Here is a 17,045-nt window from a genome sequence, read left to right on the forward strand (position 1 = left end):
GTTTTTTCTCCTGGAAACTCGGGTTTTTCATCCCGCATACAGACAAATCAGCCCTTCAGAACATGCGTAATTTACAGAGAAAAATACTAGTTGTTTTGGAGATGGGCGGTAGATGGCATTGATGGAGATTATTCGTAGTAGAGGTTCGGTGTAGTGGTTGAGACAGTTGTAGGTGTCCTCCCGTGATGAGTCTTCGGACTCCTTGGAGGTATCAGGAATAATAATAATAATAATTTAGCAACTTTCCACACTTAATGCAAAAAATTTTTCTTCCAATTTTTTTTTTTTTTTTTTTTTTTTTTTTTTTTTTTTTACTTATTCATTCATTCATTCATTCAGCTTAATAACTGTCTTCTTTAACATAAAATAATCAGTTTTGGTTAGTTTAAGTCATTTAAAAGTGATCCATTTAATTGAATTAATAAGCATTCTATTAGGAAACAAAAATAACTGAGATATGTTATTATTCTTTAAGCTTTATGTTATTATTCTTTAGAGGGAGAGAGAAAGAGTTTCTGTAGGTTTTGGGAATAATACAGATATTCAATTTTTAGCTGTTAGGTAAGCTGGCTCCTCTTATTGGTAAAGAAATGACAGAGAGATTGTTTTTACATCGGTTTGAACTACTTTGTCTCGATGGTTCTTTTCATGTAAGGAAGGTAAGCTCTTAAGTGAAGTTTTTTAATTGTAATTTGTGTGATAGCAAAAATAATTAAAAAATTTAATAGATTTTGTAGTATATAATTTATATACTACACTTTATATATATATAAAGATATACTTGGTTAGCAAGTAGACAGAAATCAATTATAGATTGCTTTGTTTTCGATGGAAAAAAAACATCAAAAATTTTTTTAGATGTTAGAGTCCACAAAACTCTATGAAACAGGCACTGTTCACTTTCTTACTAAAATGAAACTAAGATTGCCACCTAAATGGCTACTATTAATGAAGAGGCAAAAAAGGGAAAAAAAATCCCATTATAAAACCAGAATACAAATATATAAGCAAAGAGCCATTCTTTCTCACTAAACAATCAAAAAACATAATGATTAACTTAAATCTCCTAGAGCCTTGTTCAAAAAAAGGATTCACAACATGAAAATAAAAGGACTATACATCACTTAATTTAAATCATGTCATCACCTACACTGATGGCTCATCTGATGAAGCACTCAGCCAAGGAGCAGGAGGTTTTTTTTATTAATTCTACCTGGCTGCAAGGAAATGCAAATCAAATACACAGCTGGCAAAATAGCTTCAAACTCCACTTGTGAATTAACAGCCATATAAGCATCTCTAAAGTTCTATCTCGTTAATCCAGTAATAAACATTACAGAAGGAAGAACCATCTACAGTGACTCAAAATCTGCACTTGAAGCATTAAAAAATGGAAAAACAAAACTCACACAGGGAATTCATGAACATCTAGCAACTTTAAATTTGAAAAATAAGAACTATACACTGCAATGGATACCAGGCCATGTAAATATTGAAGGCAATGAGAGAGCAGACAGACTAAATTGTTAAAACAAACTATCAGGAAGAAGCATGAAATCAGCAAAATTAATGAAAACAGAGAAATGACCACAGTCATCACCAGACTAAGGATGGAACATTTTAAATGCATGAAAATTCAGCCAGATGGTACTAGAAATATGCAAGAACTGACCATCCAGGAATTGAACTCACCTCATATCTATTCTTGTCCAGTAATTGCTGTTGCTCTACAGAAAATTGACAATAACCCTGTAGAAAAGCTCTACTCCATCAAAGTTCAGCAGATTGTTAAAGTAGTTCTACAGGCTCGCAGTCATATCTAGAAGCTCTTCAATGGACTTGACAACAACAAATATACAGTGGCTATATTAGCAAAGAATTAACCAATGCTTAGATGAAATAGAAACAGACTGGTATAGCATCAAAACAATACTAAACACAGCAGAATGTCTAGATTATTTCTTTATGGAATAATAAAGAAATAATCAGAAAAAGATTAGTAAATAATTAGAAAATGAAATAGAATACAAAAGAATAAGAGCCATAACCAAGGGAGAAGTCAGAAAAATATGACAATATACTGTATATATAGAATAAGACTCAATGCATATAAAATTTTAAAGCATCTCAGATCAGATATTAGAGAAAAGTAAATATAACAAGTGGACTAAAAACAATAGAATTTCTAAATTTGTATTCAGAATTAAAGGCTGATAATAAGTACCAAAAAAGAAAAAAGAAAAACAGATGATAAAGATATAACAATAGAAGAATTAGAAATTAGGTTAAAAGAAGCAAAAAATGGAAACTCATCTGGAGATGACTTAAGCTCAGAATTATATAAATAAACAGAAATAAGATATAGAAAGACATTATTTTTAAATACAGTATTGAACATAATCCAACAAAAGAATGGAAAAGAGCATATTCATAAAAATATTAATTAAAAATAAGTAATAATGAAAACTCTAAAAGTTACAAGGTATAAGCATTCTGAATTCCTGTTACAAAATATATAGCAGAATATTAAATAAATAAAACTTGCGAAATATTCTGAAGACTTGATTCTGGAAGCCCAGAATGATTTTAGAAAAGTTCATGTATAGATATGGCTTTCTGTCTAAAATTAATAATAGAAAAAATAAAAGGTATAATATAGAAACATGCATCACATTTATTGATTTTGAAAAAGCGATCAGGAAAAATAAGACCAGGCCATCTTTTGAAGAGACCTGCTGATCCGAGGATGGAACAGAATAATAGGCCTAATTCCTTGAAGAACAATAATTATTGCTTTTTTTTTTTTATCATTTAAAAAAAAAATATCTATTAGAAATGCAACTTGAGGCATTATAGGGGGATCTTTATACTTCCTGAAGTGAAATTGAAGTTGAGTCTACAAGAGAAGCTTACCAAGTAGCAGGAAGATCTCTTCCTTATATTTTTCTTCAAAAGATCAAGTATATCCTTGGTCTCTTTGTGATGTATGCTACCTTTCTTGTTCACGTGGCCTACAACTGCTCTGGTCAAAATGGTCTTTCAGCTAATGTTAGATGTACAAAAAACATATGAATTAGACCTGCTTATGCCAGCATGATATGTCTGAATTAGGTGGTAATGGCATCAATGTACATGACAGTTCTTTTTAGCTTTGTAACATTATTCAAAAAATCCTCTGAAGACTCTTTACTTCCATCTGAAATCTCCATAAAGTTATTTTGTGTCAATTTCTTACATTGAAAAGTAATTATTTGGAAAATGAACATTGAAATTGTTATTTAATATCCTACTAATGTAATTTACAAACAGAAATATCAGTTGCAGTTTTAAAATATTCATGCCTGGCATTGTTGTACATGCATTGCATGTCTCCCATACATGGTACTAATGTACTGTAGATTGATCAACCAACCTCTCGTGTATGGGCTCAACATTAAAAAAAAAATGTCTGATAGGAACTTGCTTGACTATGTAATGTGTCTCTTCTGCATCAGGTAGTCATGTTCATCAGTATATATGGTATGCTAGTTTCAAAATTTTCAATAGAATTTGTACTTTAAATGCTAAATTTGCATTAGACTGCATTTACTCCTGCAGAATTAAAGAACTTATTCAACTCATCCAAGGATCTAATTCTTACCATAATATACCATATACCATAATCAATATACTATAATCATTGCACCTGTAATTTGTCCTATATGGGTGAAACTGGATGCACAATTCCTATCAAAATAACAAAAAAAGGAACATAAACGGCCCATTAGATTTAATAACTATGGTAAATCTGGTTTTTTGATCATGCCCTGAATACTCTACATAGAATTGACTGGAAAGGCACCTGTTGTTTACATCACACTAATCTTAACAATGGTGGTATGTATATTCCAAAAATATGGATGGCATATATTCTACCCACATAACCTTTTGGTCTAAGAGTTAATTATAATTTGGGCTATAGTAATCTAGGATCTTAGCTTTAATATTACAAACATTTATCTTAAATTATTGATTAGGCTGCCAATTTTGCTGTATTAAAAGTATTTATATGAATTTGTTCTCTGATGATGTTATAAATAGGATATAGTTTTTTTTTTTTTTTTTTTCACTTGAGGTCAGGCCAGTAGAATAATGGTTGATCAAATCATTATCACTTTGGCATACTGTTTGAAATGTAATATAGCTTATGTGTGTACATACTCCAGATGATGACCTTAATATGAAGGTTGAAACATTGGCTTGATAATTAAAATAATTATTCCTAACACAGTTGTAGTCTCCATAATTTGCCGAAATGAATACTGATCACTGTGTAAAACTAAAAGAAAGTTGATGGTACTGATTTGCAGGAAATTGATTAGGCTAGGGACTTGAGGTAATATTGGACAAGGAGTTGAAGTTCAGATGAAATATTACAAAAGTTGACAAAATAGCTCAAAGGATTATTTGGATTTTTAATAAAAAAACTACATTAAACATTAGCATACTAACATTTGAAGCTGCTCTGTGTATATCTTCATTGTTGGGTGTGAGCACGTTCAACATCTTGTGAACGGCAAAGTTGGATGGCAGTCTGAGAGGTTATATGTTTTTGATCTTAAGCAATTTTTGTTGGTTGTTTCCCTCTTGTTATGCACCCGAATTTCATCTTCTATGAAGATGAAACTAGGCATGCAATCTACTTACTATATTTTTCCATGAATAAGACTGTACTTTTTTTTCTAAAATTTTTAGACCCAAAATTTGGAATTTAGGATCATCTTATACACGGGGGGGGTAACAGTTAAGAGACCCATGGTTGCCGTGGCAAAACTGTTGGTACCTTGTGTCCCCAAACAGGCTTCCACCAATCACTAGCCTTTATTAACTCTGTTGATTGACGTCATTAACGGCTGATTCTGAATAAAGCAATCAAACTCTGAAAGCATTCATACATCTACAACTCGTTGGCAGGGTAAGTTAATGCATTAACAATATTTTGGTGCTAGCCCATAAAAATGTCCGAAAATAAAAATCGATTGTCATATTCTTCAAAATTCAAGTTAAAAGTCATCAATTACACAAAAGAACCTGGAAATAAAACTTCAGAGAGACAGTTTGGACCTCCTCTCACTGAGTATATGATTAGACAATGGAGATGTTTAAAATATTGATTTCTTAATTTTGGGTTCGTAAAAGTATGGTTCGTCTTGTACATGGGGCATCTTTACATGGAAAAATACGGTAATTAAAATAGTATTTTTACTTTTATCTCTCGGCTTTCAGATATTTAATCTTTTTTAAAAAATATGTCTCTCAGCCGAGTAAATCCGTTATATCTCTAGCCTTTATGATGAAGAGACTTCCAAAAGACTTTGCAAAAGATTGGCCTAAGCATCAGCAGGTTAGTGTTTCTAAAGTGTTGTAAATTCCATGTCCTCTTTCCAAGGTTAATTTCATTAAGAGAAAATATTAAAACAGAACATGCAAAGAAGATATACCATTGAGCTAAAAAGGAACTTCTGAATGAAAGAATTTATGATACAAAACGTACCTTGACTCAAGAAAGCTTCTTTATCTGATACTATTGAACATACAGCGATACTTGGAAACTTATCAAGGAGACGATTGAATTGCAAACTTCAAAGACTCAAACTAACAACAAATTAAAATTAATTAGAAAATTCGAAGCTCTAAAACAAAAACAAGAAAAATCATTGAAATCTAAGTTTCAAATCTCTCCTGACAAAATTGTTGTAAAAAAACCCAGTTACCTTTCCAGTGTTGAAAAGACTATTCTTAATAAGGGCTTTAATTTCATGATATCACCAAAATCCCTCTCAAAGGAGCTGTTACTTACCAAAATTGAAAAGGCTACATCTTTCCTTCCTACTTTAGAAACTAATTAACTCCGTGTGGAATCTGTTTTTATTATCAACAATGCGAAACCCCCTGCAAACAACACCTCTCCAGCAGAATGTCAAGCAATTAAAAAACTCAAACAAAACAGATATAATAATTTTTCCTGCAGATAAAGGTAACACCACTGTCATCCTGAATACTGAAGATTATAATAACAAAATGTTCCAATTATTACAAACAGATACTTACACGATTCTTGAAAGAGATCCAACTCCTGAACTCTATAACTGTACAAATAAACTTCTTAGAACAACTACAGAGTTTCATAGAAATATTCGACTATCTCTTCATTCACTTCATCCTTTAATCCCTCGATTATATTGATTACCAAAAATCCATAATGAAAATGACTGAGACCAATTGTAAAAGGCATTAGCAAATCCATGAAGTGCTTATTTGGCTTGACCTCTTCTTTTATCAAAAATTCTGTTGGATTTTTTTTTCAAGTGTCAAAAACATAAATATACAAAAAGAAGAAATTATGGCTAGTTTTGATGTTGTTTCCATGTTCACAAATGTACCTACAGAAGAAGTTCTTATTTTATTAAAAGATCATCATCATGCCTAGAGTGGCCTGTTCCAGCTTTAGAGGTCATCGTCGAATCTCTTAAGAGGACGTCCTGGTTTTCCTTTTTCCTAATAGTTTGTAATTTAAGGCTAGTTTTGGTAATCTTTCGGGTTTCATTCTTTTAACATGTTCCATCCATTTATGTTTATATTTTTTAATTTTTTCTATTACTGATTCCTGGTTATATTCTTTTATAATTTCTTTGTTTCTTTTGTGATCAAATAGAGTATACTTTGCAGTTTTTCTCACAAACATCATTTCAGCTGTATTAATCTTTGTCTTTTTGTTTTTTTGTCCAGATTTCACTTCCATACAATAGGTCTGGTAGGCCTAATGTATTGTATACTTTTAGTCTGGTTTGTTTTTGTACTAGGTTTGGTTTAAATATAGAATTAATTACACCTGTTATTTTTAAATATATTCAAATTTCTAGATTTATATCTTTTTCATTTTCATATGTAATCATCTGTGTATCATCATAGTCATATATAATCATCTGATAAAAGATAAAGTTATGTCTTTATTAACCATTGAGTTAATTCTGGTTATTTCCAGTTTAAAGACGTTATTTACAAACAAGTAAATGGTTCAGCTATGGATAATCCATTATCGCCCATACTGGTGAATTTACATTTGGAATCTTTTGAAGAAAAAGCTATCTCCTCTTTTCCGTTGAAACCACAATTGTGGAAAAGATATGTCGATGACATCTTCTTAATCTGGAATCACGCTCCTGAATCTCTAAAGAATTTCCTAGACCTACTACAGTTAACCAACAGTCAGCACCCAAAAATCCAATTCACTGCAGAATTAGACTGCAGACGGATGGCTCTCTTTCTGGATGTCAAACTCGCTCATATTTCTGAGAAATTAAAAATCTCTATTTACAGGAAACCAACTCACACCAATAGATATCTCCGTTCACAGTCCCATCGCTATCCACCTCAAAAACTTAGTATTATCTCTACGCTAGGCAAACGTGCTCGCTCACTCCTCTGTGAAGAAGATATTAACAAAGAACTTCGATTTCTTTTTACAACCTTTCAGCAAAATGATTATTCGAAACAAACAGTTAATAAGTTACTTTTTAATCCACCTCCTCGCTATACTGAAGATAGAAATAGTGAAAATAGCTACGTATCCCTACCATATATCAGTTCCATTTTGCCAAAATTAGCCAAAGTTCTTAAAAAATATAACATCCAGACTTCTTTCACTCCTCTTCTGAAACTGCGTTCCTTGCTCAGTAGGCCAAAACAAAAACATAACAACCTGAAATATCCCAGCATTTATTGAATTTAGTGCCATAAGCCTTATTTCGACCAGATGGAAAAATCCATCAAATTACATCATGAGGAACATCCTCAGCTATAACCCCTCAAACTGCCATTGCACTGCCATCCAACTTCGGCATTCATGTGGTGTTGAATGCATGTGCATGCCTAACAATGAAGAGATACACAGAACAGATAGTTTTTGGTCTTTTGCAATTTTTGCTGGTTGTTCCCTCTTGTTATGCACCCGAAGAAATCTTCTATGAAGACAAAACTAGTCATGCAATCCACTTAATTAAAATAGTATTTTTACTTTTATCTCCCGGCTTTGTCATTTAATCTTTATTAAAAAAAATGTCTCTCAGCCGAGTAAATCCGTTATATCATATATATATTATATATGTATATGTATATATGCATAATTAAAATGCATTTTATTGTGCATTACATAAATATACTGTTTGTTGCACTATCTGTTTTGTTTATATTTTCCAGATTTTTTTTTTTTTTTTTTTAAATAAAACATTTCATTGAATTGTATGTGTATTCAAATTATCAGTGACTTCATTGAACTTGCAATTATTTTTTTATACTGGTGCTAAATAATGCTGTTTACGTCATGGATAATTTCGTTTCTTATTTCCATCCTGTTGTCATCAGAAATTAATCATCATACATTATTCATGAAAACCATAATTATTGTTCCTTTCATAAAATAATCAGATACTTTCTTTTTATATCATTTATGTAAGAAATTGTGGGAATATGACAAGAATCTGTACTATAGTTTTGTAGATCTGGAAAAAGCATATGACAAGGTGCCCAAAGAAAAGCTTTTCAAAACACTATAATTATGTGGAGTGAATGGAACATTATACAGAGCAATGTGGAGTGAATGGAACATTAGACTGACAACTTAAATAGTCTATATTTAAGTTGTCAGTCAGCAATTAGAATTGAAGGAAATACAGGAAGGTGGTTTGATGTAAAATCAGGGATAAGACAAGGATGCACATTATCTTCACTCTTGTTCATCATCTATGTGGATCACATTATGAAAGAAAGTGATATGCCTGATATTAAAATGTCAAACTTAGTTCTTTGCTTTATGAGGTGACGTTGTACTTCTAAATACATCTGGTGCAAGTCTCCAGGATTCACCAACTAAATTGAATAACATCTGTAACAAATGTGGCATGAAAATCGGCAATAAGAAGACCAAAACTGTGAAAATAGGCATGGACTTAGAAAACTTCAACTGCATTCTGAATGGAGAGCCTATAGAACAAGTAAAATATTTCAGCTATTTAGGCACAGTTTTTAGTGAAGATGGCAGATTAAATCTGAAAGACATCAGATTAATCAAGGCTGGTATGGTGAGTAGCCAGCTGAATAAATCTATATAAAATAAGAGAGAAATTAGCCAAAGCCAAACTGGCAGCATACAAAATAGTGTTTAAATCAGTTTTAAGTTATAATCTGAGAGTTGGGTTAGAAATAAACTTAATTAAAGACTAGAGACCACAGATATGAGGGTTTGGAGAAAAATTAGGGGAGTGAACTGATGACATCAATGGCAGATTCATATTAAAAATGAAGATATTAGAAAGGAACTTGACATTATTAGTTCAATAATGTGTCAACAGAGTTAATCTAAGGTGGTATGGCCACTTAAATAGAATGGGTGAAGAAAGGTTTAGTGATGCCTTCTGTGATTAGTCTATTAATTCATGGAGGTTATTAATAATAATAAATATGATAATGAACTTTCTTTCTTTTTGTTCAGACTATTTACAGGTTAAGACATGAATGAAGAAAAAAAATGTAATTTGTTATCAATAAAAATAAAGTAGTTTTAAAGGGTCTTGAGATAAGTCCCTAAGGCAAAAATCAAGACTCTGGAATGTTGGAGAAAGATTGAGGAAATGTAAGTTGCAGAGTACAGTAGATAGGCAGCAATAAGATTAATACAGAAAGACATATCAGAAGATGAGGAGGGGGGAAAAAGATGCCATGTCTAATATTTGTAAAATTGTATAAAGGAAGGTGTGATGAAGAGCAGATTTTTTATATGGAGATTGCATGAATGGAATTACATTGTGTGTGTGTGTGTGTCACAAATGCTAAGAGTATGAATAAGTTTAATGTTCAATATGATAAATGTGTTGCTTGCTGAATAAGACCTCTCATGAGGAGTGTTTACTCTATGGAGATTTCTTATAATAGTAATAATTTCATGTTTTGTTTCTATGAGATTATTATTGAAGATAGCATGCTTAGATTAACTGATTATATTCTTTCATTAAAATAAAATGTTTTATATTTGCATGAATATGATTTTTTTCAGCCATTTTAAATATCTGATATTGTGTAAAGAAGAATTAATATTCACTTTTTTTTAGGTTTGTGCATCAAGTTTCGGTGATGTGTGTGGTGTTGTTGGACAAGAAACTACTGAAACTCGATTAGTAAATATTTAGATATTTTATTTTGTTTTCATATACACTTGGTCATCGACTTACGACCGACTTCCGTTCTGGCTGACAGGTCGTAAGTCGATCTGGTCGTATGTCGGCCATATATTTATTAACAGTATTCTTTAACCTTTCTAATCTTTTTATCATCTTTATAATTTATTTTTATAATCTTTTAAATTTATAATTATGTATATTGTACATAATGTGAAAAATAATACTGTACATACTGTACTGTAAACACAAAAATACAATCTAAAATTAATATAAAAATTAATACAAATGAAATTTACAAAATCAATTTTTAATCTTTGCTTGTGCTGGGTTGTGGATTGTCAGGGTCATGTTCTTGGGTTGAGGTAGGAGATGTTCTCTTGATGAGGAACATGCTGAGCTTTGTTTGAACAGTTTGTTTCTTTTTTTCTTCATATATCTCACGATAACAACGCAGAACATCTTGAATGATACGTTCAACCTTTGTGAATCGTTCAACATTAGGGTCCATTGCTTCGAAACTGGCAAGAGCTTTATTCAGTTGCGAAAAAGAATCTGATAAACTCTTTGCAGTAAATTTCTTTTCAGGCTCCTCTTCTTCTTTCTCTTCTCTCACTTTTTCTTCTGACACTCTCTGTGCTTCCAATTCAATGAACTCTTCATCTGAAAGTACTTTTATTTCACAATCTAGCAACTCCTCTATGCTTCTATTTCACATTCTAATTTAAGATTTTTTGCAAGTTTAACTATTTTTTCTGTAATCAGTTCCTCTCCTTTTTCAAATCCTTCAAATGTATTCGCATAACATTTTAGACACTTTTTCCAAATTCCCGATATACAATTTTTTGTTACACATTCCCATGCGGTCGAAATATTCTTGATGCACTGAAGAATGTTGTACTGCTTCCAAAAGTGTCACAAAGAGAAATCAGCATCAGAATCTATCACTTCGATGGCTTGTGCGAATGGCGATCTGAGGTAGTGAGCCTTGAATGCTGAAATAGCACCCTTATCCATGGGTTGAATGAGAGCGGTTGTGTTAAGTGGCATAAAAACCACTCTAACATCATGTTGAAGGTTGTCCAGATGAGGAGGGTGGCCAGGGGCATTGTCCATAATCAATAAAATCTTGAAAGGGATACCTCTCTCTGCACAATATTCACGAGCCTGGCGAATAAAGCAGTTCATGAACCAGTCTTTGAACAGTGCTCAAGTCATCCAAGCTTTAGGGTTTGAACAGTAGTAAACAGGCAGTGTGTGCTTGTTGATGTGCTTAAATGGACGAAGGTTTTCTGAACGATAAATGAGAAAAGGCTTCAGCTTAAAACCTGCAGCATTCCCACCAAGCAACAAAGTCAACTGATCCTTAAAAGCTTTGAATCCTTGCATCCTTTTTGCTTCTTGGTGTATATACGTATGATTAGGTATGCATTTCCATTGCAAGCCGGTTTCAGCTATGTTAAATATTTGTTCCGGTAGATAACTATCAATGAATTTTTGGGCTTCATCTTCATCTACACTTCCTGCTTCTCTTGTGACATATACATTATGCAAAGCAAATCTTTTTTTAAAATGTTTAAACCATCCAGTACTAGCCTGAAAATCTTCTGCGTAATCGTCTCCGACGAGTGATTTTAAACTCTGAAAAAGACTTCTTGCCTTCGCTTGCACTGTGCAAAGGCTCACGGGTGAATTTTTCTGTATTAAATCTTCCATCCACATAAACAACAATTTCTCCATTTCATGGATGGGTCGCTGTCATTGTTTGGTTATAATGGTTCATAGGTGCGGAACCTTTCACAGCTTCCCGAATTCTTTCATTGTCCTTAAGTATCATCGATACCATGGAATATGATAACTTCTAGTCACATGCTATCGTATTCACTTTCTTTCTGCCTTCATACTTCTGGATAACTTTCATTTTACACTCTAAATCAATAGAGTCCTTGACTTCTTAGCTGGCATATTTGTAGATGAAGGTATTTTCCTTTTACTAGACATTTTATAGGTAGTATTTCAGTAGAATTTTAATTAATACACCACACGCAACAGATGCTTGAAAGTGACCGAGTGCACGTAAGAGATAGCTATCATACGCAGGCTATTGTATGATAACTATCGTATCCCATAGTTATCGTACGCGCAGCTGCCTGATTTATTAATTTATTATTTATTTTTTTTTTTTTTTTGTGGTCATAAGTCGCATAGGTCGTAAGCCGATGACCAGGTGTGTGTGTGTGTATATATATATTAAAGATACCAAGCTATTTTATATGTATATAAATATAAACTTGGTTTTAATCCATTTCCCAAGTAAGCAAACAGACAAGTAAGTCAAGTTTGTGCCTGCAAGTAGTGCAAGTTTTAGGCAACTCGTGGTAAAGGTGGAATAAGCTCTGATCACTATTCTTAGTATTTACCCTTAATGCAAAGCACATCTCCTTGAGGAGATGTATGATATTGTGCATTAAAGGCAAGGGGCCACTACCCAGACCAGTTTCGAACTTTATTGGGGTCTTATCACCGAGAGCCAGGCTTAGAAATACCAAGGTTTAAGTAATACAGAGCTTATAAATATTTTATATTTTACCAAAACAAGTTACCATAAGGTGCTTTGACCTTATTACATAAAATTCTCAGGATGAGAGATAGATGTAGAAAGTATTTTTACCTTGGGTATGATATACATTAAAGATACCAAGCTATATTATATGTATATAAATATAAACTTGGTTTTAATCCATTTTCCAAGTAAGCAAACAGACAAGTAAGTCAAGTTTGTCAAACTTGTAAGTAAGGCAAGCTATAGGCTGGAATTGTGGGCATGGGAAAATGGATGTCAGTTCGATGTCAATAAATGCAAAGGCATGCACTTTAGCATGTTTAGATATCCAATGTCCTATTATATTGGTGGAATTATGTTAGAAGGAACTGGTCAGGCTAGGGATCTTGGAGTGTAAGTACGTAACAAGTTGGGCCCATGTAGCAAAGATTGCAAATACAACTCAAAAGATAATTGCAATGCTGAAGCGAACGTTGACATTGTAAAGATAAGAATGTCATTTTGCCTCTTGTTACAAGACCTTGATAAGACCTCACTTGGACTATTGTGTGCAGTAGTCCTATTCATATTTATTCCTGAATGAATTCAGGAATAAATATGATAGCTGGCGTGTGTGTGTAGTACGTGGCCTCCCTTGATGAGTCCTTGACTTCCTGGAGGTCTCTCTTAATAATAATAATATAACATCATCATCAAATTCCTGACATGTACCTTCAAGGGGTGTACAGAATATGATAGCACTTTATGAAAAATTTATATCATTACTAACTTCCTATCTACAATTTTCCTCCAAATCAGTCTGTTACTTGTCAAGACTCCAACATTATCAGATCTTATATTTCTATCATCTAAGGCACTTTGTAGAGTATCAATCCACCTATATCTTGGTCTTCTTCTGGGTCATTTTCCACCCAACCTGGCAGAGAACACTTGTTTTGCCAATCTTTCTTGCCCATTCTATTTAAGTGACCATACCACCTGAGATTAGCTCCTAACGCATTCCTGGATGCTGACAATGTCAAGTTCTTTCCTAATATCCTGGTTTTTAATATGATATTGCCATTGAAGCAATCTCTTCATGCCTCTAATCTTTCTCAGGACTCGCATATCTGCGGTCTCTAGTCTTTGGTCAAGTGTTTTACTTCTGACCTAGCTCTCATATCCATAAGTTAAAACTGGTTTGAACACTGTCTTGTATACAGCTAATTTAGTGTTCAGACTAATTTCTCTCTTATTCCATATGAATTTATTCAATTGACTTCCTATCATACCAGCTTTGTTGATTCTGTTGTCTATTTCCATATTTAATTTACCATCTTCACAAAAAATCTTATTTAAGTAGCTGAATTGTTTTACATGTTCCACAGGTTCTCCGTTCACAACGCAGCTGACATTTTCAGTGAGTTTGCCTATTTTCATTCCCTCTGTCTTTTTATTGCGCTGACCTTCATACCATATCTATGACAACAGTTGTTCAATTTAGTCAGGGAATCTTGCAGACTTGTAGCGGATTTATTTACAGGTATAACATCGTCCACATAAAGCAAAGAGCTGACATTAACATCTCCAATTTTGTATCATGTTTAATACCACTTTCCTTCATAATGTGATCCAAATAGATAATGAATAACAGAGGGGATAATGTACATCCTTGTCTCACACCAGATTTAACATTAAACCATCTTCCTGTACTTCCTTCAATTCTAACTGCTGACTTTCAACTCAAATAAAGACTAAGTATTGCTTGATATAATGTCCAATTGACACCATATAACTGTAGTGTATTGAATAGCTTCTCTCTTGGCACCTTGTCATATGCCTTTTCCAGATTGACTAAACTTAAATATATATTTTTGTTATATTCCCATGCTTTCCAAACTATTTGTTGTAAAGTGAAGATTTGATCCTAACAGTCTCTATTTGGCCTGAATCCAACTTGTTCATCACCAAGCTTTTCTTCCAAAATTCTTCTTGACCGTTTCTAAAGTATACTTGCATAAATCTTACCAGGAACACTCAGTAGGGAAACCTCTGTAATTCTCACATTCAGTTTTATTTTCCTTTTTATATATGGGTACTATGAGAGCTCTACTCCAATCATTGGGAATTCGTCCTTCTGTCCAGCCCTTCTGAACTATGCAGTGCAGCCACTGTAAGACTTTTATACCACCATACTTCAGCATTTCTGGTCGAATATCATCTACTCCTGCTGCTTTTCCACATTTCAAGCCTTTGATGGCTTTTTCTACTTCAAGTATGGATATGTATTCCTGACTATATGCCTGTTGACTGTTTTTTACCACTGTGCTATCACTGCTTGTTTCATTTAGCAATTTTTCGAAGTAATTACTCCATACTTCAAGGATATCTTTTCCACCCATTTTCATGTTACCTTTATCATCTCTAACTCCTTTTACATCACTCTTTCCTCCATTTCTAAGCTTCTTCAACAACCTCCAGAATATCTTACCACCATCTTGATATTTATTTCCTATGTTCTTGCCAAAGTCCTCCCATGACTTTTGTTTAGCTAGTTTTACACAGTGTTTAGATTTCTTACATTTATCTCTGTATTCTCTAAGAGCACAAGTTGACTTATTTGCCATTAACTTTTGATATGCTTTCTTCTTTTCCTTTGCTGCCTCTTTAACTTCCTGTGTCCACCATGGAGTTCTGATTTTTCTATCCTTGCAGACAACTTCACCACATGCCTCTCTGCCAGAATCAATCACGCTTTTCTTGAAGGTTTCATTGCTGTTCTCAAACCCTTATCTGATTCCTCAGCTGGTTCCATTTCTTTGCCATTCAGGCTTCTTATGTTGATAGTACCAATCTTTAACTCTGGTGATGTTGAGTTGGCGTGTGTTTTCAGATTTGTTCCAGTAGCTGACCTTTCGCTGTTCACCCTGGTTCCCTGGTGAAAACAACGGCGGCCTAGTTTAACTGGGTGACGCTCCCAGCCAGCATGAAATTTTGTCATGTTGTACCATTATTTTGGTTTAAGCCAATAAGAATACAATTTGGCCGGTTAAATCCAAATTGGCAGCCCATCCTCATTCATTCAGTATTTAGATAGATACCCAACTGGGTGCACCACGAGAAGGTGAGGATTGGATATTAGGTCAGAAGCCCTGATCAGTTCTCTGGATTCCTTTAAAGGCTATGTGGAGGTCTGCTCTCAGTTATATAGCTTTGACCCTTAAGCACTCCCATCCGGCATGAAGTATTTTTGTTATCCCCAACAAGGACCAACTTTTCCTTTTTCATTGTGTTAGTTGCTTTCTCTCAAGCATCAAAAAATTCCTCCACTTCTACCTTAGTAGAACCTTCTGTGGGACACAAATAAGTCTCATTGTCCAGTTCCCCATTCTGATATTTGCCTACATCACTCTACTTGAGACTGTCTGCCATTCAAGAAGATTGGCCTCGCATTTTGTGTTGAATACTATGGCTACTCCTTCTTTTCCTTGATTGTCATTGCCTGAATATAACATTTTGTATTTATTGCTCAGAAAGATCTCACAGTTTTTGTCTTTTTTGTTTCAGTCACCCCTATTATGTCGATCTGATACTTACCCAATTCCTCAGCTAGCTCCATTTCTTTGCCATTCAGGCTTCTTATGTTGATAATACCAATCTTTAACTCTGGTGATGTTGAGTGAGGTTTGCTTTCAGATTAGTTCCAGTAGCTGACTCTTCTACCTTAGTAGAACCTTCTCTGGAACCATAGGCACAAATAAGTCTCATTGTCCAGTTCCCCAATTCTGATATTTGCCCACATCACTCTACTCGAGCCTGTCTGCCATTCAAGAAGATTGGCCTCGTATTTTGTGTTGAATACTATGGCTACTCCTTCTTTTCCTTGATTGTCATTGCCTGAATATAACATTTTGTATTTATTGCTCAGAAAGATCTCACCAGTTTTTGTCTTTTTTGTTTCAGTCACCCCTATTATGTCAATCTGGTACTTTTCTGATTCCTCAGCTGGCTCCATTTCTTTGCCATTCAGGCTTCTTATGTTGATAGTACCAATCTTTAACTCTGGTGATGTTGAGTGGGGTGTGCTTTCAGATTAGTTCCAGTAGCTGACTTTTCGCTGTATGCCCTGTTAGTGAAAACAACGTGTGGGGGGGGGGCCTTGTTTATCATATTCACTGGTTATTAAGTATCAGTTGAAATTATGAAGTTTTAGGATTTGAAAAGTTCACATAATCAGTAATATATATAATTGAATGATGAATATCAGGTTTTTAACTTATACGTTTTCTATG

General features: G+C 33.6%; 1 protein-coding gene across 1 annotated transcript in view; it reads left to right on the top strand.

The window, feature by feature from the left end:
- Positions 1–17,045, top strand: part of LOC150103428 (serine/threonine-protein phosphatase 4 regulatory subunit 1-like) — a 649,146-nt gene that overhangs the window by 545,449 nt on the left and 86,652 nt on the right. Inside the window, exons 7-8 of the mRNA XM_090398478.1 lie at positions 555–659; positions 10,146–10,211. Coding sequence (XP_090254604.1) covers positions 555–659; positions 10,146–10,211 — 171 coding nt within the window. The remainder of the gene's footprint in view (positions 1–554; positions 660–10,145; positions 10,212–17,045) is intronic.

Source organism: Typopeltis vanoorti, chromosome 9 (assembly GCF_054136105.1).
Source record: "Typopeltis vanoorti isolate ZY-2024b chromosome 9, IOZ_Tvanoo_1.0, whole genome shotgun sequence".
Classification (NCBI taxonomy): Eukaryota; Metazoa; Arthropoda; class Arachnida; order Uropygi; family Thelyphonidae; genus Typopeltis; species Typopeltis vanoorti.